The 22,628-nt window shown below is 45.3% G+C and overlaps 3 protein-coding genes across 7 annotated transcripts in view; 1 reads left to right on the top strand and 2 right to left on the bottom strand.

The window, feature by feature from the left end:
* Positions 1 to 2,462, bottom strand: part of LOC146182425 (putative peptidoglycan muropeptide transporter SLC46) — a 48,401-nt gene extending 45,939 nt beyond the window's left edge. The window contains exon 1 of one of the 3 annotated variants that reach the window (XM_084577511.1): positions 2,068 to 2,462. Coding sequence is in view for 1 of the 3 variants with exons in the window: in XM_084577507.1 (XP_084433633.1) it covers positions 1,435 to 1,482 (48 nt within the window). In the remaining 2 variants the exon portion in view is untranslated. The other 2 variants (XM_084577507.1, XM_084577514.1) reach the window with 2 other exon arrangements.
* The window catches only part of Cln3 (CLN3 lysosomal/endosomal transmembrane protein, battenin), a 119,376-nt gene that overhangs the window by 48,320 nt on the left and 48,428 nt on the right, over positions 1 to 22,628 (top strand). The window contains exon 1 of one of the 3 annotated variants that reach the window (XM_084577518.1): positions 945 to 1,120. The exons of the other annotated variants lie outside the window; for them this stretch is intronic. Coding sequence (XP_084433644.1) covers positions 1,099 to 1,120 — 22 coding nt within the window. The 5' untranslated portion in view covers positions 945 to 1,098. Of the gene's footprint in view, positions 1 to 944; positions 1,121 to 22,628 lie in introns of those variants that run through there. 3 annotated transcript variants of the gene reach the window in all.
* Positions 12,228 to 22,628, bottom strand: part of LOC146182424 (putative peptidoglycan muropeptide transporter SLC46) — a 34,297-nt gene continuing 23,896 nt past the window's right edge. Inside the window, exons 4-6 of the mRNA XM_084577516.1 lie at positions 16,860 to 16,943; positions 14,305 to 14,461; positions 12,228 to 13,346 (exon numbers count right to left, since the gene is read on the bottom strand). Of these exons, the coding sequence (XP_084433642.1) occupies positions 13,262 to 13,346; positions 14,305 to 14,461; positions 16,860 to 16,943 (326 nt within the window). The 3' untranslated portion in view covers positions 12,228 to 13,261. The remainder of the gene's footprint in view (positions 13,347 to 14,304; positions 14,462 to 16,859; positions 16,944 to 22,628) is intronic.

Below are 22,628 nucleotides of genomic sequence, written 5' to 3'. Positions count from 1 at the left end.
GCAAGAGAAAGCCCCCAGGTGGTGCGCCTACCTTTCGTGAGGACTTCGCATACGAGCCGTTCGAGACGACAGCTTGTTGCCAAGTGGAAACCAGCTGACGACGACGCTTCTCCGCATGACCTTATCCCCAAGTAAAGCGCCGAAAATTACCGCTTAGTAAATACTATGATAAGGATAGCAGAGGCTTCCCGATACGTCCAGCGAGACCACGAAAAACGTCTTCACCGCGGAAGAAACATTCCTAAGGAAATCCTCCACAATCAAAAAGAAATAACTTGACGAGTTGCAAACATTCGGGGCCTTTTCCGCACGGCTAGCTCACGACGGCAGCTGCGTGCACGTAATTAGAGGGCGACAGCAATTTTGAGGGGAAGCATGCTACTTTTGGTAAACCGACAATTAGACAGCTTGTTCCGCAGTTTAAGGGAATGCACTGATTTCATTCTGTTCGCTGTGCGGCAGCAGTTTATCCTTGACCGAAATCCCCCAAACTATGAATGCGAAAGAAAAAAAAAAAAAAAACATGAAAGCGGCCATCTTTAATTTCTCATAGTTGCTTGATGTGTTTTTGTACTTAACTTTTGCGTGCTAAATATACCGAATGAAAATTCATATTTTTTTTGTCTAAAACGTTTGTTCACTGTAACAACCTTAAAACAAGAAGCTTTCGTCAGAAAATTTATAGTATGACGCTAATTAATCATACATAGCGCATTGAAATTGAAGAAAAATAATTATGTTGGAAAACTGGGAAAACTACTTAATATTATTGTAAAACAATACGCGGTGTTCACAAAGGTGCAGTAATTATTATGGGAAGCAAAGATTGCATTATAAAGAATTAATTTAATTTGTCGTGAGGACGCGTATCTAGTAACCTTGGCTAACGCAGCGGCTAATGACGGCTCACCATCAGCTTACGTTGGCTTTAAAGCACATTTGTTTTCGCTTAGCCGCGTGTCTCGTACTTCTGAATGTAATATTTCTGCTTTGCATAACGGGGAACATTTACGGATAGTAGACGTTACCGGCGGCTATATGATGCGCTAGCCACACTAGTAGAATGAACAAACTGACTTCCTCCTCCAGACTGAACAAATGATTGAGCCTGACGCAGCAGGTGAGATATCAGTGCACTCGGGACATGACATTTTTGAATACTTAAGTGCCTCTTGAAAATTCTGCTTTGCGCTGCAGCCTGCAGTTTACAATTCGTTTCTTGTCTGTTGCTAACAAATATTTCGAATCACTTGCAGTACAATTTAGGCGGCGTAACTTTCGTGTGTGGGACATTACCTATGATAGCATAAGCATATATGTCACACATTGCGAGCGGAGGCCGGAGTCTCACAAAGAGAGGTGTGAACTGTAGCTGCTAGTCACAAAGCTTTCACAGCAAACTTCAATGTTTGCCGATAAGAACGAATCACTTACGAAACGCCACAGTCTGAAGGCTCTACGTGAAGGCATGGAGAGTGGCATAGCTTCTGTAATAACCAGCCGGTCGACTTCAAGGAGCTGCGGTGTCCTCTCGGCGTTTCTGCTTGGTAGTAAATACGCCCCCGGGAAGCGGAAATTTCTGTGTGTGCTTTTATTCGTTCCCTAGCTCTGAGGAAGCCGGTGGCGTCAGATGTTCGCGACATCCTCGGGACGAGCGTTGAGATTTGCTTTAGCGATGGCCCTAACGCACTCGCTGATGTATGTACTTGCATCGCGGTGCTTGTTGCTCACACTACTATTCGTGAACTGCGCGCTGTGTTCCCATGTTGGAAAGTAGGGCACGCATGCGCCGCTTAAACTTTTGAGCTCTTCGAATGCGACCACCGCAAAACGTGATATGAAACTGCACAAGCTTTTCGACTCATTAGAATATTTTTGCGGACGCATGATCTAGCTTTATGGACGCATGATCTAGTCTCAGTATCCGTGGCGACACTATTTACTTTCGCACTTTTTCGCTGGTCAGTGATTAGTGAAGACACTTTCGTTGAATATTGCTTTGGCTAACCAAAACTCCTTTTATGTATGTAGTCAAGTGAGAACGTATGCGTAATGAAGTAGACTTACCGACTAGTTTGGAGAGTGCGAAGGGCCACGACGCGGCGAGCAAGATGGCTCCGTTCAAATATAAAACCGGCACGGCAGACCGGACGTCGTTTGCTTGCGCCGTGACGACGTTGCGAGTGTTTCCGAGGCCCTGTCTGGGGCCACAGTGTTTTGGTCAAAGTCTGCCGGCGCCTCATGTAACGCGCGGAGATCGCAACAATTTCCTGGTAGTGTGTGTACAGGCGTCATGTCATGTTATGACGCGACGTTCCGAGCGGAGCCCCTACATGTGGTAGCGTGCGTTTAGCAGTAGGTAGTCACAACTGAAAGCACCAGGCAGCTCCAAGTGCAAAATGTACAATGGCAGACCAACGTTTCAGGGGCAGCATGTGAGGAAATGTTCACAGTTTTCAGTCACCAATGGAAGGAGCAGCTGGTGTGACTGCTGTCTTGCTCCTATACCAGACAACATGTTTACAGTGAGCATGGCTATACAGAACATGTGGCCAGGAGCCTTCCATAAAAAAAAAAAAAAAAAAAAAAAAAAAAAAAAAAAAAAAAAAGAGAGAGAGAGAGAAAAGAAAAAAAAAGAACAATGTGTTAAATTTTATACATATATATATATATATATATATATATATATATATATATATATGGGGTTTGGTCTAAAGCACGGATCAGACTTATTTCATGTTTTTTTGTAGAAGTGCGTTGTAGCCCTTGACATATTGACCTTATGTTATTTGCAATACCCATCTTTGTTCTCTTGTCTGTATGGAAATGTAAGGAGAAAGAAAGGAAAGCCGTAAGCACAATATAAGCTTTTATCTATAGGCCTGGTGTCATTATGCCTATTATTACCTCTGTTTCTAACCGACCCGTTCTATTTCGCACAAGAAAATATGAAACAATAGATGGGCAAGGCTGTGTACACAGTAATAAAATGTTTCCTAATAATAAAGTTTTTCCTCCTTCTCAACCAACAGCACCTAGTCTGCACCTTCTTTTTGTGCCATGCATCTGACAATGCAACTAAAAAAATAGATTCCATTTCATTTAATGTGTTCATACAATACAGTCCTGTCATTTCCAGTTTGCCTTGGGTGCCTGGTAGGGTAGTTAGTTCATGGCTTTGCACAAGTTGCACTGTGTTGCTGCATAGTTATACCAAACACTGATGCCCTATTCATCATGCAAAAGTGAAATTCGAAGTGTGAAAAAATTACTTTAGTTTTAAAGTAACTTCGTGTTTTGTTGTAAATTCATGGTTGTTATACTATCCACTGGTATGTAGAGCACGGCTGATGCAGTAAAGTTTCTATGCCCCAACTGAACCTCACAAAAGGCTGCAAATATGTGTCAGCCATATTTAGGAAGAGCATCTCCACTAAAAGGAATTCACCTCAGCAGAGAACAAAGGAAAAGTGCCACTACCAAGAGCTGTGTTTGTAGAAAGCCATGCACATATATGTCTATTGTACAGTTTGTGCCAACATATTCCTCCAGAGCATGTACCAATGAGTGTAACTACTAGTCCTTCTAAGCATCAAGCAATCTTGATTGCCATGAGCAGTTGCTTATATTCAATCGTTTAACAAGAGCACTAACTGACATCAGAGGTAGGTCTGCCAGATGTGTCTTTGATCCATTCAGCTAGTTTCCACTACACTATGAAGTTTCTTTTCCCCTGGGACTTGTAAAGGAATGTACACTTTCAACATTAAAACGCTACACTTCCGCATACTTATATCATTTGTGTTATCTAGATTATGCACAAACAGTATTTTACAAGAAGCAAAAATTCATTATCTTAATATTTGTAAACGCACAGGCGCTGACCAGCTTCCAAGTGTTTGTGCTGACTCGAGATTAGATGTAAAGCAAGAAGTCTGCTTTTGTGCAGGAGTGTGCAAAAAAAAAAAGGGGGGGGGGGGGGGGGTGGCTTAGGTGTCTCAGGGGTCTCTCTATTACATATTCCATCTTCTAGGAGATGAAACTTAAACCGTATGCCTAATTAATAGTGTGCTAAATGGCAAATGCACAAGCAAGTATATCTGTTATGCAGAACTAGTCATTACACTTTGTTGTTTATTTCTAGTGTAACTGCAGCTGATTTTTCAAACTTGTTTATAAGGTTTGTAAGAATGAGAGAATAAATATTGAGTGAAGTCTATGCATTGGACTGGTTGGTTTGTTTCATTGTGTGAAATCCACGTTTCTCAAATGTTGCAAGATGCCCTACTTGTTCTATTTCATGTGTGATACCTAAATTTTGCTGATGATGCTTAAAACATCTTGCAGCACCTAAGCAGCGTAGCGCCCACACGCCCATGCCTTACATGACTCAGATATCTGATGGGCAGACGTGGGTTCATTGTTTTGTTTCGTATCTGAATGGGCTTAAAAGCAACACATGCAACGCATGCAAATGCAGTGGAATACAAAAAGACCAAGAAAGCAAGACTAACAGATTTATCAGTGTTAGGAGTACCTGTTTGCTTTCCCCAACCTCAGATACTACATATTGTTCTTACCCTCAGTGCAACTCATGTATGACGAATGTAAACACCTGGCTATCCAGCTGCTGTTTAGAAGCTGATAAGATATTGATGATAAATACTGCCTGCATTACACATACTCTTCTCTTGACACTGCATTGGGGAGGAGGGTTCTAGTGGAGATATTTAAGCAATCTGTGCAGTTATGTCAGCTATTTTATGGAGACAACAGATGTGTGTCATGTGGCAAAAATGTGTTGTAGCTACACAAATATGTTCCACTTATGTTACTCGTTACCCCTCTTGCTGTCAACAGAGTTTCCAGTTTAGGCAATTTTCAGCTGGTTGTCTGCTACATAGCTTATGACAGAAACTTTGTATTAACTCTCTCTAGTCCTCATGTGTTTGTAAGCATTGAAATTTGACCAAAGTAAGGAGTCACAGGTGAAGCAAACACTGCAGCAATAGAATACTTGATATGCTTTTATTTGCAAAGTTATATTTAAAATTATGTTTTCTTGTGGATGTAAAACTGCGAAACTGATGTGTGAATGCATTTGTGACAGCCAGCAGTATTTTTCTGCTTGGGAAAATTGTCAGTTTTTTTTCTTTCATTTTGCAACTGCTGTGTATGAAGCACACATTCCTGTAATCTTGGGTATTTGTTTACATGACCTAAACAAGAGCTTGAAGAATAACAATAAATGTGACACTGCAGTGACAGTTTTCATAAACGATAGATGAGTGTCTCTGTCAATAAAGTAAGCTAAATCATGTTCATTTGATCATTGCATGGCTTTTGCAGGCATGCCATGTCTTTTGATTCGAGTGAGCTGTTTCCATTCATATAATGGAATGACTGTGTTATACCGCAGTGCCTAATTCATAGCTCCCTGTTTGCCTTTCTCTACATGTGTTCATGAATCTGTACTATATTTTACGTCTTACGTCTTATCATGAAACATTGGCCAGACAGACCAGCAAAGCCTTCTGTGGGAGTGTAATGGATGTAATGAATGCTTTTTAAGAGGAACAAAGGCACATGAAATGAAAGACTGGGAAGTTAACCAGGCATATTAGTACCTGTTTGGCTATCCTACATACAAGAAAGCAGAGCGGTGGAGTAAAATAGAAGGAGAAGGATTAGACCATAGTGTCCACGGACTGGCGTAATGGTCCTAAATCTGTCATAGTCAGTAAAACCACCTAGGGTTCGTCTACAGTTATTAAATACCCTTGTGAGGCATTGTTGGTGGTCTGTTTTGTTTTGATGAAAGTTGAGGTCTCAGCCTTAGTGGGGACTTTCATGACCTCGAGAAATCGTTGTCTGGTGTTTGTCAGCGGAACGATAGATGGCCTACAGTCATACTGTAAATAATTTGACAAAAGCCTTAATAGAGCTTATGAATGGCAAAACTAGATTCGCATTTTTTGTGTTGAGCTGTACGGCCAAGTATGGCCAGCGAGTAAAGGCAATCTCTTGCGTGTGTTTGTTTTTACTGATACTGTCATGAAATTGTTTTTATTTGCTCACAATTAAGCCTAAATAAGCATACGAATCAGATTTCAGTTCATTCGGGTGAGTACGAGAGCAGTGAGGTCGCCTTTTCCCGCATATTATCTGCTGCAGAGAGCTGACTACATTTTATGCTCTCATTTTGTATGTAGCAGTGGAAAGAAGCAATGTAATGAATTTAAGGCTTGTATGATACAACACTTTTCGTATTGTCCGGAATTCTTAACAAAACCGGCGCGGTTTCTCTAACCCAGCTACGTTTCATTAGAATCCTACTTTCCTCTTCATTTTGGAGTGATAGCTTTATGGCCTACACGCAGAAACTTCTGCATTTGGTGTCTGAACGCTAGGGTGCCTCAGTGTTCACTCTTCGCACCTCCATTTTTGCTCAAAAGGATGCGCTTATCGAGGCACCCTGTTAGTGTTCCTGTATATGCTCCCTAGGGAGCATGCATATACAGGAACACTACACCCTGTACTGAACTCAACAATGATGATGATGATTATGTATTGGTAGCCAGTCTCTTTACATCGGATGGACACTCACGAGGTGTCCTGGCCTGAAGAAATACAGCGTCGTGAATATTTGAGGCCCGGATTTTTAAAAACTATGCGAAATCTACTGCACTATTCGAGCTGAAATAACGTTCACAAAGTAGCAAAATATGGTCTAAGTTATTTGATAAGTGACTCAGCATCGGTACTTGCGTATATTTTTCCGGAATCGACGAAAAACTGCTCTCGGCGGGCGTGCACAATTTTCGCAGAAGAAAGCCAAAAAGCTGCTTTGACATGGTCCGCCATCTGTCGAGCAGCGGAATGGTGCTTGTCTCGCTGCTCGACAGATGGCGCACCATGTCAAAGCAGTTTTTCGGCTCTCTTCTGCGAAAACTGCGCACGCCGCCGAGAGCAGTTTTTCGTCGATTCCGGAAAACCTAGAGAAGTACCGATGTTGAATCACTTATCAAATAACGTAGACCATATTTTGCTACTTTGTGAACGAATATTTCAGCTCGAATAGTGCAGTGGATTTCGCATAGGCTTTTTAAAACCCGGCCTCAGATATTCCAGACCCCGTAGATATTACTTAAAAAGGAGAAGAAAACGGAGGAGGAAGAGAACAAAAGAGAGAAAGAAAGGAATATTGAGTGTTGTGTCGCAATTTTGACGCCTAGCGTCAGGCTTGGTGCGGAGTGGTTCATCACTCATCACGGTGCTCATCAGTCGCTGCTTAGTGGTAGCGCAGCGTTGGTCTCTGTTGTTGTTGTTGTGGCTGTAGGAAGAAGGAAAAGAAAATGCACGGGCCTGCTACTGGCTCTGTAGCTGAGCCACCTCCGCTGCCTCGTGCAGACAGAAGAGAAAATAGAGAAAAAAGAAAAGAAAGAGGGGGAGAAAGACGCGCGCCGCAACAACAGCTGTCGTACACCACCGAAACGGTGGCGGGTGCAATGACGGCCTACAACAGATAAAAAGTATGTGGCAGGCTAGCCCCGCCGCTAGCGGCGGTGACCTACCTGTCCCAGCCCCATCAGGGGAGTACCGCAACTGTCTACAGCCTCCGTTGGTCCCTGCTTAGTGTAGGCGTGCACGCAGGCGCCATGTATTAACCGGCCGCAACGTCACGACAGTCGGCCAGGGGTTGGAGGGCCTTATTTGAAAGATGTTTGGCGCTGTGTTCTTCAGTTGTATCCGACATAAGCAAGCAGCAATAAAAGAAAGGAAATTCTAATCGAAATTAATAAATAACCTAGGGGGCACTTTGAACTGCTAAAGTGTGATGAGGCGAAAGCATCCGTTGCGCGGTGGTCCGATTAAGCCCTCCGGTACGGCACCGCTTTCTCTTTTTTCACTCCCGCCTTCTCATTTTCCTTACGGCTCGGAAAAGGTGTTCGCGGAGAATTGTGACAGATACTGCGCCTTTTTCCTGTAAGCCAATTTGAAACAATGCCGCTGAGGCCTGCTGTACTGCTGTGTGGTGTGGTGTTCGAGGAAGCGCCAAAAGAAAAGCGCCGCACGGACACCTGGATCGAACGCCTGGCCGTGTCAGCTTCGCAGAAGCATGAATCGTCTGGCGACGTCATCGCTAGTCGTGACGTCATGACCGGATGTGGCGTCGTTATGACGTCACTTCCGGTGGTTAGACTTGTCTGTGTGTGACGTCACGGTTGATGACGTCATAGTTACACATTTCAAGTCACGATGTATTACACCACTGATAACGTCATTATTTATTTCAAGGCACGGCGTACTACACAACTGATGACATTAATTTACAGATACGACATACTACAGCACTGATGACGTCATTAATTTCAAGGCACGACATACTACACCCCTGATGATGTCATTATTTCCAAGGTACGATATACTACTCCACTGATGTCATTATTTATTTGAATGTACAACATACTACTCCTGTACTCACCTGTGGGGCTGAAACGTGGAGACTAACGAAGAGGATTCTTACTTAAATTGGGGACAACGCAGAGGGCCTTGGAACGAAAAATAGTAGGGTTAACATAAAGAGATAGGAAGCGTGCAGAGTGGGCCAGAGAAATAACGTTCTAGTCAAAATCGGGAAGAAGAATTGGGCATGGGCAGGACATGTAGTGCGAAGAGAGGATAGCCGATGGTCGCTTAGGGTAATGAACTGGATTCCAGGGGGGGGGGGGGGGGGGGAGGAAAGCGTAGCAGGGGGCGTCAGAAAGTTAGGTGGGCGGATGAGGTTAAGAAGTTCGCAGGAGTCAAGTGGATGCAGCTTGCACAGGGCCGGGTTAAGTGGGAAAATATGGGAGAGGCCTTCGCCCTGCGGTGGATATAGTCAGGCTGATGACGATGATGACAACGTACTACACCACTAATGACGTCGTCAAACTAAAGCGTTATAGACGGACGGACACGATCGTGGCCGCGAGCACGAGCACCTGAAAAATCAAGCGCTCGTTGTAGCCACCATGCCAGCCAAAGCGATGGCGATGTCTGCATGCAAACATTCCCAGCCAAGCCTTTTCTCAATTTCTTCTCTTTTCTTTCAAGTTTTATTGCATCTATCCTATCGTGTAGAATGAGGAGGAGGAGGAAACTTTATTGAGGAGAATTAGGAAAGTTCTTTCTTCGTGGGAGTTCGCTTCTCCTCAAGCCGCCCCAGGGGTGGTCATCGCTCGATGGCGCTCGACGACCTCCTTGGCCCAAGCCGTGATGGCGTGTTGCCGGCTTGGATCAGAGCTAAGCAATGCGGCCTCCCACTGTTCTGAATTGGTAATCTGCAGGCCCTCCGGCGGATGCATGCTTTCACATTTAAACATGATGTGTTCGAGATCTGCCCACTGGTCACCGCAAAGTGAACATGAGGGGCTGTATTCGCCTGGATACCATTGTGCTAGCTTATACGAATTAAAGCACGTATTTGTTTGAAGTTTCCTAAGTAGTGTTTGTTGTGATTTGCTGAGTGTATAGTGGGGCTCCGGATATTTCAGTCTGTTTTTATAAGAGCATTGTTGGGCGAGTTGCTGTTTAAAAGAGGCGCCAAGATGCTGATCTCATTATTTTCTGAACTTTGTTTCGTTTTTGGCGTTCATGCCCCTCTCCCTTCTCTAATAAGACAGTTACCAAGAATTCACATAGCCATAGCTGTAAGTCACTCTACAGCGCGTTGCACGATTACCGGCGTACTGTAGAATGCTTCTCCTAGCTAAACCGCGGAATCCTCGCAGCTCAGATTTCGCACAAAAGTGGAATTTTGTCGTTAGTATATTTTAATACCAAATTTGTTTGGGGTACTTGCCTGATTCGATTAGAAGTCGGACGTTCCCATCGTATGCGGCGGCGGCGGCGATGCAATAGAGGCCGCTACCCCTGCGCTAACACTAGAGACGCCATCTTGTACTGTTTCCAGCAACTCTATCACAGCACAGCGAAAGGCGATCGAAGGTTGTTGCACGACATGGCGCCACCAGTTTTAGCATTGGGGTAGTGGTTTCTTTTACTTTGCCGCCGCCGCATACGATAAGAACATCTGGCCTTCTCTGATTGAATCAGGCAGGTACCGCAAACAAATTTGGTATTAAAAAATATTTTAATGACAAAGTGACATTTCCATACAAAATTTGAGCTGCGAGGATTCCGCCGTGTGGCTGAAAGTAGCATTCTACAGCTCGGCAGTAATTGTGGAACACACTGTATTTATCTCTCTTCGTCATATGGGACTGTCAGTCTTCCACTGCTTTTTGTTATTTCTCCTTGTGTCGGCAGGCAACACCGCTACGTATGTTATAATCGAAACATCAGAAATAATTAAATGTTTAGTGATGACATTGATTTTCTTGTTATTGGAGCCGTGCATACATCACGCGGTTTCTTAGAGCTGGGAGCAGACGCAACGCTCATTTGGAAAGTACTTATAATAGTGTCGTGAGAGCACAGAAGTTCCACCACCGGCACAGCATTTGCACTGCCGAGGTCTCGACGTGCGTCGAACATGCTACGCTAGTCGAAAGGCCATAGGGATTTAATGTGGCTTTTGTTTTATCATCACAGCCAGCTCGGGGAGATAAGCAAATCCTGCGCAACATTTTGAAAATACTACCTTTTGTTTCATAATTAAGGCACTCGATCGACGTCCGACACGTCATATTTTTGTTCCGCATTTTCCCCATTGAGCTCAGCTATGTCACCCCCCCCCTCCCCCCGCCACCACCACCACCACCACCACCATAAAAAAGAAAAAAATTGTCGTTGTTTAAGCATTTCAAATTTTTGTCTTTACCATTAAAGAATTCTTATTGTTTGAATGTGTTACTAATCAGCCACATTTGCGGTAGCTAACGGTAACCAGCGATGTGACCACTAAGGCTGCGGTGCCTGAACAGTTTTGGCGTTCTTTACGAGACCGAGTTTGCGCCCGCCTTTGAAATCTGCGAGTACACGTGTGCTGTTCGACGTCAGTGCATTTAAAGAATCACCATGTCATAGCAATCGACCCGGAACCCATCACTACGGCTTTCTTCATAGTGAGCATACTTAAACACTATCTGACGCAGTAACATTGCGTGCGCATTGATATGCGGGTAACGAATGCACATGCGCAGAATGCAGAATGCTACGTATCTCGGCGCGTCTACGGGTGCACTGCGCTGCAAATCCTGGCGTATACACGTTGCGGGTTGCGCTGACAACATAGCGGCGCGCTGGCCGCCCGCTTGAAAACAAGTATATATTATATATATGCATGTCGCCGTTGTCTTTGTCGATGCGATAGCCTACTTTGAAAGGTGGCGTTCGGTTTTATTTCACTCGCTCGTATGACAACACTTCAAAGTACATACACACACATATATAAGCAGCAATCATTAATTTGACGATTTTCAAGCCGCTAAGCCTAACTATGTGCTGTTGATGTCGTCATAGCAACGGCATGCATTCTCAAGCTTTTGTCGACGTTTACATTTTCTTCAATTTGTCTACTTCTTGGAATAGACGCCGCTGGCAGTGTAACCGTTCTTCCTGTGAGTAATTACAAATAAAAAAAAATTGCAACCAAGAGCTCATATGCTTTGACTTTCTTGTCAATAGGTGCATGGCGCCACTGTAAACTGCACTTGACGGACGCGGCTATGTCACAGCCAACTATATGTGTCACGTTTGCGCATATGTACAGCGCACGCAGTGCAGTGAACGGTCCGTGCGCACACTTATTACGTACTTCCAACTAGACTATTACTCACTTTTATGGGCAGAACTAAGCGCGCTCAACCGTCTACGGATGGCAGTTTGCTTTCGGAGTGCCTGCTCGTCATGGAATTGTGCCATGAGTATGGTAACGTTTACCATACACAGCAGCGGTGGTACACGGTGTGCGGTCCGCGATATGACTGCTATTTTTAGCTTACCGTGATTCGCGATCCGCTACCGTGATCCTCTACCGTGATCCGCCACTGCGCGTTCCACTGCGCATGCCCAGACCCCCCTTGACGCCGATAGATGGCGCCACATACTGGATGTCGGCACATAGACCTGCCGCGTCGGGACCAATCAGCTTGAGCGCCTCGCCCACGCGCGGTAGAGAGTCACGGTGGCGGATCGCGGATCACGGTAAGCTAAATCTCTCTATTAAGCTCACGCTTCGCAGTTACATTGCACGCCTTGCTCGTGTCAATTGTAACGGCTAGTTTAAGCAGCTCGTTTGGTGCACTTTATTCGGCCCTATAGAATGAAAGCCCAATCTGCTTCATTACACCTTCGCGCAGGGTCGGCATGCATGGACGTCAGAGTGAGGTTGCAAGCTATAGAATGATTACGTCAGCGATATGCATGTTCTGTCGGTCGCATTCTTACACAGCACACTGGTTGTTGCAGTGTCCTGGTCTGGCTTCAAGGCACACGGTTGTCTTTCGTTGATGGCTTGGAATAAAAAGCGTCACCAGAGAGCGCGGGCGAAGTTGCGTCTCCACGAGAGCACCGTGTCGCGAAGAGAGTGGTGTCATGGCTCCTCTTGAAGGCTTTGACCAACACATTATAGACCGAGTAACGAGCGGAAGAGCACTTCTGAAGGCAACAGCTGGTGCCGATGGATGAGTCTGTGTGGAAGGGTAGAACTCCTGCTGCCAACGCCAGCAATGATTTCCAGGATCGGCCATCGGTTTTCACTGTTGGCACGCTGTCGGGCTCTTGCACCGTACTCTTGCTACTACGATCACCTACCGTGCCCAATGACGTCACCTACTCGGGTCACCAAGCAAAAGACTGACATCATTGCGAGTCGCAGACTACTTTCAGGCCGTCACCGCTTGAGAGTATAGAAAACTGGGCGAGTTGGATTGGATTCACGTCTCCTGTTCCTTTTAGTCTCGTGTTTTCGCGCTGCTTTAAGATGAACCGCTTGAGACGCGGCACTGGTGAAGTAAATATTTCACTAGCATAGACTAGTTTTAATGATTTCTCGTTCGTTGATCAGTCTCTTATAACACGGAGCACTTGGCACGTGCCGAGGACGCGTGAAAATCCATTGTGCGCTCGATGCTGACGTGGGTCCTTTGAAGGAAGTAAGTCGCGAAGGTGCACAAGGTCGTCGCTCGCCTGCGCTCCCTCGGTGCTTAGGTAGGCTCTGTCGCGAACGTCGTAAATGCACAGGTGCCGTTGGGTGCGTCCAGGTAATACGCCTTATTCTATCGGTTTTCAGCTGTGTCGAGCAGTCCGGCTATTTTCAGTCGTTGATTGGCCCCGAGGAGACCTCTGCCTTGGACATGTCCTGGTATTTTATGGTGTATCTATGCACCTTGGTCACGTACCTGCGAGGAAAGAAAATGCAATGCTAATTTTTCATTTCCATTTGCAATGCAAATGCAACATGCATTCTTTGGCGATGCTGTAAGCAGTTCTCACTGAGTGACGAAACCTGGAGATCCTCAGCGCATATTCGTGACAGAAATAAGATTAGGCAGATAGCCCGCTGGTGCGGGCAATCTGCTAATCTTATCTACACACACACACACACACACACACACACACACACACACACACACACACACACACACACACACACACACACACACACACACACACACACACACACACACACACACACACACACACACACACACACACACACAAATGAATAAGCAAATATTATATCTATTTTCTTAATCACTCACGTGACCAAACAATGTCTAGGACGTCACAGCCCTCGCTCAGGGTCTGAAACCAAAACTGCACGAAAAAAGCGGCTTAATGATAAATTATTTTACTGGTGAAGTGAACTCCGCGGGATCATTAATGTATACTATCGTATTGCGCTCTATTCCGAATAAAAACGCGTGGTGGAAATTTAGATTCTCTACAAGGGTACGTCAGTAAATTCAGAGCCGTAAAGTGAAAACGGTAACGCGTTGCCGTTTCAACCGTTGCTACGCATAAGTCAGCCAGCCAAATGTTCCCTACGGTTACAGTTGCCATAGTTACCATGCGGCGTTTTAGAAGTCTCTTATGTCGTTACTCATTACCTTGGTAGGAAGTTTGTGTAGATCGTTGGCAGGAAAAGTTAAAAAAAAAATGATCGGTGACGCGCCATGTTTCAGACCGTCTTTCTGTAGGCACTTTAAGAAATTGGGAATTGCACTCAGATAAGCCGCGAACATAAACCGGGGTTAAGCTTCTGTACTTTATGCTTGCGAAGTGTGGCGCAATTATTGACACTTGGCATCAGTGACCAGTAGAACTCAGTAGTACACCGCTTGGTGTATAACGTACGCAGTGAGACCGATGGCAATGGAAGTGATGACTGATATCACGAGGTAAGGCAGCCCGGGCAGGAAGCTGATGGACCAGTTGAAGATGGTGGTGAGCAGCACCTCTCCAGCGATGGGCACCACCGATTCTAACGAGGCCAGCAGTGAGAATATCTTGCCTGCAACAAGGCGGTGGTGAATATTTTTACTGGAAAAAGTGGACAAAAAGTTCTCATCCGTCACATGATTAAGTCATCGCATGAACGAGGGTGATGCAGAACGCTGAAAGGAAAAACTTAGTCACTGCATTTCTTTATTGCCTTCTCAGACAACAATTCAAACAATACAAGACACTGCTAAAACAGGCAGGCCTGGCGCAGTTAAATTTGTTTTCAATCTAACAAGCTTCAAGAACAGCCATCCATTGCGGCTGCTCTTTTTGCGCGCGATACACCTCTGCAACGTATGTTACACTCTCAATGAAATTTTCACGCGCAGTACAAACAACGATGTCGGAATGTACGAGCTAACCAGGACGGCAAGCAGATCAGATTGATCAATAACTCGAAGCGAGAAAGTTGCTGATCGAATATCGATTACGTATCTATTTTTACGCGTTTTCATTTATTTGTATCTCTTATTTTGTCCTTACTTTTTTATTCTATTTTTATTTACCGCTGTTATTATCATTTTATTAAAGATAATTACCATCATCATCAATTATCATGATTTTTTCATAGCCTGCTAATGATTTCTCGTTAGAAATTGGTTTACAGGACAGGAAAGGCGCACTATCTGTCACTTTTTTTTTATGGGACCTGAACCGTCGTGGTTTCACTTTAGGTAGCACTCACTGTCTCACGGGTGCCGTAGCTGGGAAGGTCCACAGCAGGTGTTTCATATCGCACTGTTCCGGTGAAGCACTACAATGCGGGCATTTGTCGGTCACTTGGAGCTGTTTGTCACGCTACTAATGACGCACACAGAAGGGGTCAGAACCGCCCCTTCCCGAATCCGCGCACAAAATACCTCCCGAGTGAGGTTGCGGGAGAGAGGGTACGAACACGCAGGAATTAAAGCGCGTGCTCGTTGGCGCAAAGCTCCTTTATGGTAAACGTGGGACAGGAACGGATCTGAGGGAAGAGGGGAAGGTGGCTGGTTGTCTGATGTGTCAAGGTGTGTCCTTGTATTCACACGAATATTATGTATTATTGCGAGCATGGCCGCGAATTCAGTGTATACGCACATGACAGGGGTATTTCTTCTTCCAGATCTGGTGAATGGATCGTGTAATTTGGAATGCGCGCCGAACAGCCTTCAGCTGCTTAAGGACGGATAGGGAGTCGATGTAAATATGAACAATATCAAATGTTGGTACGAGTGAAAGTGAAGCAGTTGCATTGTGTATCGCCTGAAGCTTCAAGGCAAGCGGGGTGCATGTATCCGCGCAATATGTTGCGCGAGAGTTGTGGATGGCAGGAGCTGTACAATGCGGTAACTCCTTGCAGTCCTGCGTGTGATGCATCGGTGTATATTAAGGCGAAAGCCTCTAATGGCTCATGCTGTCGTGGACAAAATGTGTCCCGCTTTTGCAGCGTTCTGATTGGCCGAGGTGGGATGACATCATAGAGGTCTCGGCCAATCACAGAGCACCACCACAGTATGCGCGAATGCGTGGCTTATATGGACACATGTCAATCAATGATCAATTACTAATTAATTATCAATTGATGACTAATTAAGTACTTCATTAATTACCTAATTAGTTATTATTGATTGTTAAGTAATAAATTAATTTTCTGCTTAATCGTTAATTAGCTAATTTCCAATTAATTACTGATCAGTGGCAGTTGCGTATCAGAATGCTGCACTCGGGCTTTCGCCTTTCACTACTTTAGTCGCTAAAGTCCCTCGTAATTTTTGTGCACCCTGGAGGCAGATGCGTTGCTGATATCGGCGGCGAAGCAGTTCGGCTTTTGATTGAACTGTGCCACGCTGTAATTCAGACCTTGACGGAATACCGCGTCGTGCGTATATTTCTGTGTAGTCTGCTTTCCACGAAACTGAAATCGTACCTCATTCCTTCTTATCACATCCGATATCCCGCCCTCCTTCCTTCTTCTGTCACTTTCTCTGCGGTGTTTGACAGTTTGCAATGAGAATGGGCGAATGGCATTTTGTACGTCACGTTTAATCGTCGGTGGAGTCTTTGCTTCTTGCACTTTATTTTACCTTGCGATTCCGTACGTTTGGCCATTCCTCTGGCTTCATTACTTGATACTTGCTTCACTACTCTGCTGCTGTTCTGTAAGGCATGGTCTGTTGCCACCCTGCATTGAGACGCTTTGACCCGCGGTGGGGGGGTGGTAAGGAGGTTCGCGGGGTATTGGAGTTGGAGATCTAAATGATATAGCATTACGCACGTATAAATATCGGTCGGCTTCGTGTGTGCTTGTGAACAGTGTTTTCAACATCTCATCGCGAGTAGACGTGTTAGGAAGCACGCATGTATGGGTGTAAAGGACGCAAAAAGATATGGAGAGCCACGAGGTTTCAGATAGGCGTGTCGTCACTCACCCACTTCGTCGGCTGCCACGAGCTTGGAGAGGTGAGTACGGATGCCAACCTGGCCCACGAAGGAAGGCAGCCCCACGAGGCACTCTGTGAAAGTTCAAAGAGACATCCCGGGCAGCCAATATTCTGTGCAGCTTTCATACGTTATCTCTGTCTTTGTTACCTCCCAAAGGCGTCCCACATGCACGTCAGAATGTTTAGAAATCTCGATAATTAGGAATTACTTTATTTGGTCCGACGATTTTTCTTCGTAGAAATTCCGTTTGGGGAATTGGTCTAGGCCGGATTTCATTTCGAACAAAATTTCACGGTGTTTAAAAGTTGTGCAGCACACATGTTGCTTTAGCAAGTAAAAATTATTACTGGTTTGAATGAACTATTAACAATTTGAAGGAAATTATTAACCATTTAAAGGCGAACGGTTTGCGCGTGAAAATAGCTTAGAAGTACGTCGCCTATTTCCAGCTCGGTCTTTCGTTTGTGAGCCATTGCCACTGCTAGGTTATTTTACGTATACTTATTTATCTTTCAATTTTATCAAAATGTTAACGCATTTATGTGAAACAGCGAAGTGCATGTTTTTTGTTTTTTGTTTTGTTTTGTTTTGTTTTTCAACGCATGCGCAGCGTATAGCCTGCATTTTTTCGTAGTTCCTATTTTGTGTGTTGCTATGTTCGTGTTTGGTTCCATATGTGGGCGAAATCTTTGTATCTGTCAGCGCAACCGGTGATAGTAGTCGTCGTCAACATTGCTGGACCGTGTGACTATCGACTGTTGGCGAAAACAAAAAAGTCATTAGCCAGGACTAGAACTCGTCGTCTACCTTTATATATTAGTATGTAGTAGCAATTAATTCATTAAAATTGGTGCAAACCAGAGCTGCCTGCCTGCTGCCTACAATACCTACAAATTACGAAAATGCATACTTCCTACTTCTTTTACTCTCTTATCAAACTATAGGAAAGGTAAAAATTCAGAACAATGTATTTTTCAAGTTAGACACGTCGGTACCAATATATATATATATATAAAATTCTTTACTCATTCTGATGAAGACTGGTCCCCAGTTGAAACGTTAATAAAATCTACCTAGTCATATTTTGAAGCGTGCGTAAACCTACTTTATCAGTTCTGGTTCATAGTGCACTCACTACTGCCTCAACTCTCTCTTTCTCTCTCTCCATTATATATATATATATATATATATATATATATATATATATATATATATATATATATATATATATATATATATATATATATATCAAAGTCAGACTGTTCGAAGCCATTGTTCGGCTCTTGCCCGTTACACTATTTTAAGCACAGAGACCCGTGACGGTGTCCTTGTACGCGAGTATGTGCAGTCGCCACTATCGAAGCAGCAATACCGAAGCTTCGAATGAATAGGTATAACAAACAATGTACTCTTGAGTGAAGCACGTGCTTTCTGCTAGCGCCAGCATTCACGTTTTGTGTGCTCCCTCACGTCTGAAGAGGCCATTGCGGGCAAATACAAAAGAAGGCCAGTCATAATCAGTAACGTCATTCACCGCGATCGCGAACAATGCATGTGCGATAACACTGTGGAGCACTTTCACCCCCTCGGTTCGACCGCTCGTTTCTTAACAAGCCACTCGTCACTTAACGAAATCCTGGCCGACTGATTTGCGCAACGTCAACGGGATCGCAGTATAGCTGGAAAATTTGCCGTTCCTTGGTTCACTAAATTCATCCCTTTGGAAAGTATCGAATGAAAAGTTAGCCGACGCTCAAGGTTCTGCGGAAGCTACCAATCGTGGGGGCTTCACGTTAATCTCGGATGCTATAGGCACGTGCTCTGCCCTTGGTACGCGTGCACGTACCGGAAGTTCGACCGCGGTCTTTGCAAATAAACCCTAATACATAGAACGTCTTTTAAGGCGAAAGCCTTCAATGGCTCATGCTGTCGTGGACAAAGTGTGTCCCGCTTTTGCGGCGTTCTGATTGGCCGAGGCGGGATGCGTCCCTGCCATCTGCAATGCCACACTTCAACGCGCGCCAAGGAACGCCACTCGACAGGAGCGATAGTGTACCGTCTAAACTCAAACTTGCCGGAGAAAGTGTGATAGATACTACGCCTTTCCTTTCCTGTAAATTAATTATAATTATATGTAGCACTGCAACGAATGCCGACAAGAGGCTAACGATGGGAGGCAAATTATAGGATAGGAAGTGTAAGTTTTCGACATTCTCCTCTTAAGAGACACCTAAAAGGCCCTCTAATTTTTTTTTATATAGGCTTAGCTGTGTCACGAATGTCAGTCAGGCTTCCGGCGTCAGTGCCGGTGATGACAGGAAACATGAATAACTCCATAGCGCTGTGACGTCACAGAAATCGTGGGATATAGCAGGAGAGTGTGTATACATAACGTTCACCGCAAAAGGGTATGCTCTTAAACTTATACCATGAAAACTTTATTCTCAAAATAACCTAGCTATGTTGGTGTTTCCTGCGAGGCCTATTATGAACGAATAAATTGTATTAAAAATAAAATGCCGACTATCTGCATTCGGGTTTATTTGTACCCAATAATGCAAAGGCTCTTGCTCAGGGGATACCTTCATCTTATGAAGTGTGGAGAGATTATGAAGTGTAGAGAGAGAATAAAATAAAAAAAAGTGCGAGTACTGGAACGCATATCTTTTTCTTTACACCTGGTTGAAGAAATTTCATGCCGCTCCCCTTACTGCCTTATCTGTTATTTCAGTGCACTTCGTCTCTGTCGTATACCGCCATCTCGTCCATTACCACCGCATGCAATAATTCAAGGAGGATGCAGACCTCCGCATACCTCCCCACCCCGTCCCTCAAACGATAAATGTTACATATGGAATCCTTGCCTATCCTCCCCCTTCTTCTTTTCTGAAAAAAAAAAAAGTCCAAGAAACGTATGGACCGCCGCCCCTCCCTCTTCCAAGAGTGGCCGATGCATTCGCCCCTGATTGATTGATGCATGTATTTGTGAGGTACCGCAGTGAGGGAGCTGTAGGTTGTAGCAGCGCTTGTGGACAGAACGGCAAAGGCGCGCTCATGATTACAGGGTCATGCCGACGATAAATGTTCATGAGCGTCAACGAACTTCCTCCGACTCTGAATCATGCGTCCACGGCATCCAGGCGGAAGCAGGTGGCGCATCACGGATGACGCACTTCGCCTCTTTCCGGCGTGGCATAGCATTGTGCTCCAGTAACCTCGGTCGGAGAGAAATGACATCCGGCTTAACCTTCTTCGCTGACCATGATGTTTGGATAGGTTTAGAGGATTATAGGCGGCGGGGTATACTCTATTATGATCGGGATCTCCCGTATCCAAAATGTTGATCAGTGAATGTTATGCTGGTTGTTCTCGGCGTGAGTATATACTCACGTAGGGGATTGTGAGCACCATGACCTATCGCTGACACATCTCCGGCTGGGAAACAATAAAGGTAGAATGTCTGGGCGATGTCCTCTTCCTCTCCGCCTCTTCCCCTCCCCTTCCTTCTCTCTACTGCTCAGTTTCGTGGCTTTATTTTACTGCATATTTTACGCGTAAAGTCATGAAGGTGCGCATAAACGCGACGCCGTCTGTAGACCAACGAGCGCACCGCTTTCCGTCTTTGCAAAATTAGAGCATACATGCAGGCTGCACTTCTGCTTCTCACTCGCATGGCGGAGCCCGTAGGACGTCCCAAAGGATGAAACCCCTTGAAAGGTGACGATATAAGGCTTCTGCTGAGCTTGAGGATTGGCGTATACGTGTTCCACTATACGATTGAGAAGACGGTGCGTGAGCAGCGTTCTCTCTAAAAAACTCGCGGCGAGGGTGCGCTGCACCTCTCTATGCGCCACATGGTGCATGTGCGGTAAATTTATCTCGTAATAAGTTACACACTGGTATGCTTAACTGGCCGGGTAGCGTTTTATGCAAACCCGGAATCGGCGCCGATATAAGGGACCCAAACGTGCCAACGCCGACGCACGATTCGCACTATGCGCTGCCGACCCAGGTAAGGAACAACACCTGTTACACGGGAGTTTTCAACGGCAGTTCAGTTGAGCGTCAGTTGAACGCCGTAACGGCAGTGGGAACGGAACGGTAGTGGCTGCGCTCACACGCACTTTCCATGTTCGGTCGGTTCACTTCGAGCTGGTTGAAGAGCGCCGTGATCCTTGCGTACACGGGCGCATTGTGTTTCTGCGTTCGCAGTTCGGCAAGGTGACCCTGTTGAAGTAAATGCGTCAGTGACGCTGTCCAGGCAAAGCGTTTTTGCGCCGGAGCGCTCGCCTGCAGCGGAGGACACGTTGCTGCTGAGGGCTGCCATCCCCCCCCAATTCAAAATATATAAAATAAAACTGACTAAAAGTTAGGAGAAAAACTTCAACTAGACAAAATGCACACTTCATGCCCAGTTTCACAGCTCTGAGAGCACACAGCGGTTGGGGTAGACGGAATTGTCTAAAGCCGCGACGGTAACGATGCACTACAAGGATGCTGGCAGCTATGACTTTTACTCATTACGTGTCTGAAATATTTGTTTGTCCAGCACTATGCTGGGCCTGGTGGATATTACTTACCTGTGCATGTTGTGGTCTTGACGCGTGATCAGTGATGGTGGGGCCTCCGAAAAATTGCTCCACGTACGGCGCGGTGCGTGGGATACAGAGCCACTGGGGTCGTAATACTGCCGACGCGTATGTGAACTTCGAAACCGTTGTTACGTAGGAAATGCAAGAAAGGAAAACGTATACAGACAAAACGCGCACTACAAACACCAAAACTGCGGCCGCCACGGCAACGGCGACAGGCGATCTTTCGCGAAAGTCCCGAAGTGACTGACCGCCCGCATGAGACCGGAAGTGCAAAGCAAAAATATTTTAAAAAAATTCTCATGTACACCCATAATTTTTGTTTGTATTAAGCAAAAGTTAGTAGTCATTGATATTGAAAACTTTTGATGCATAATATATGCGTGACGTATGCAGGAAGCTGACTAATCAGTTCAGTTCAGTCGTTCAGTCGTGTCCGACTCTTCGTGACCCTATAGACCATGTCACGCCACGCTAGCCTTTCGAAAACGTTAATACGTATAGAAGCCTTACACGGAAGAGAAAGAGCCAATGAAAAAGTCGAAGGAGAGAGTCTGGCAACTTTCGAACGTGATTGTGGGCTCTCTTGTAGAAGTGAGTTATTTCGTTCGAATGTTCATCGGAACACAATCTAGCAAGTGAGATGTAATACAACCCAAGCACGGAAAGTGTTTTAGGACCCCTTCAAACAGTCACCGGCTATTACACTGGACGCCTCGTATATCACAGCGGAGCCTTTCTTCGGTAATTCGTCATCACCATCATCATCATCGCGTTAGGTGACGTCTACTGCAAGGCCGCTATTTCCAGGCGTTTTCTTTCTTAATGTTCCGTCTCTTCACCTGAATGTGCTCTAACTCTTCGGCTGTGTGTTCATTTCATCGGAATCCAAATGCTTACCCTAACACACAGTTATTGGCTTGCGAATGATGATGATAATGAGGTCTTTGGGGTATTCTTGGAGATGGGGTACTGGACGCGGGTTATGCCGGCCTACGTCGTGGCGGCACTCTTGACGTCCAGGGGCAGGGGGGATGGGAAGTACTTGCGAATCCGTGTCATTTGTTACGACAGTGCCATACCCCCCCACCCATCCCCCGCTTGTTTATGTGCGCTTGCACATCGGTAACTCGACTTTCGTGTCAAAACCACAGTACTCTCATT

This window comes from Amblyomma maculatum, chromosome 8 (assembly GCF_055883805.1).
Source record: "Amblyomma maculatum isolate TAMU_Amacu chromosome 8, ASM5588380v1, whole genome shotgun sequence".
NCBI classification, from domain to species: Eukaryota; Metazoa; Arthropoda; class Arachnida; order Ixodida; family Ixodidae; genus Amblyomma; species Amblyomma maculatum.
The sequence above is the reverse complement of the archived record's forward strand: the minus strand, read 5'-3'. Positions and strand labels throughout refer to the sequence as shown.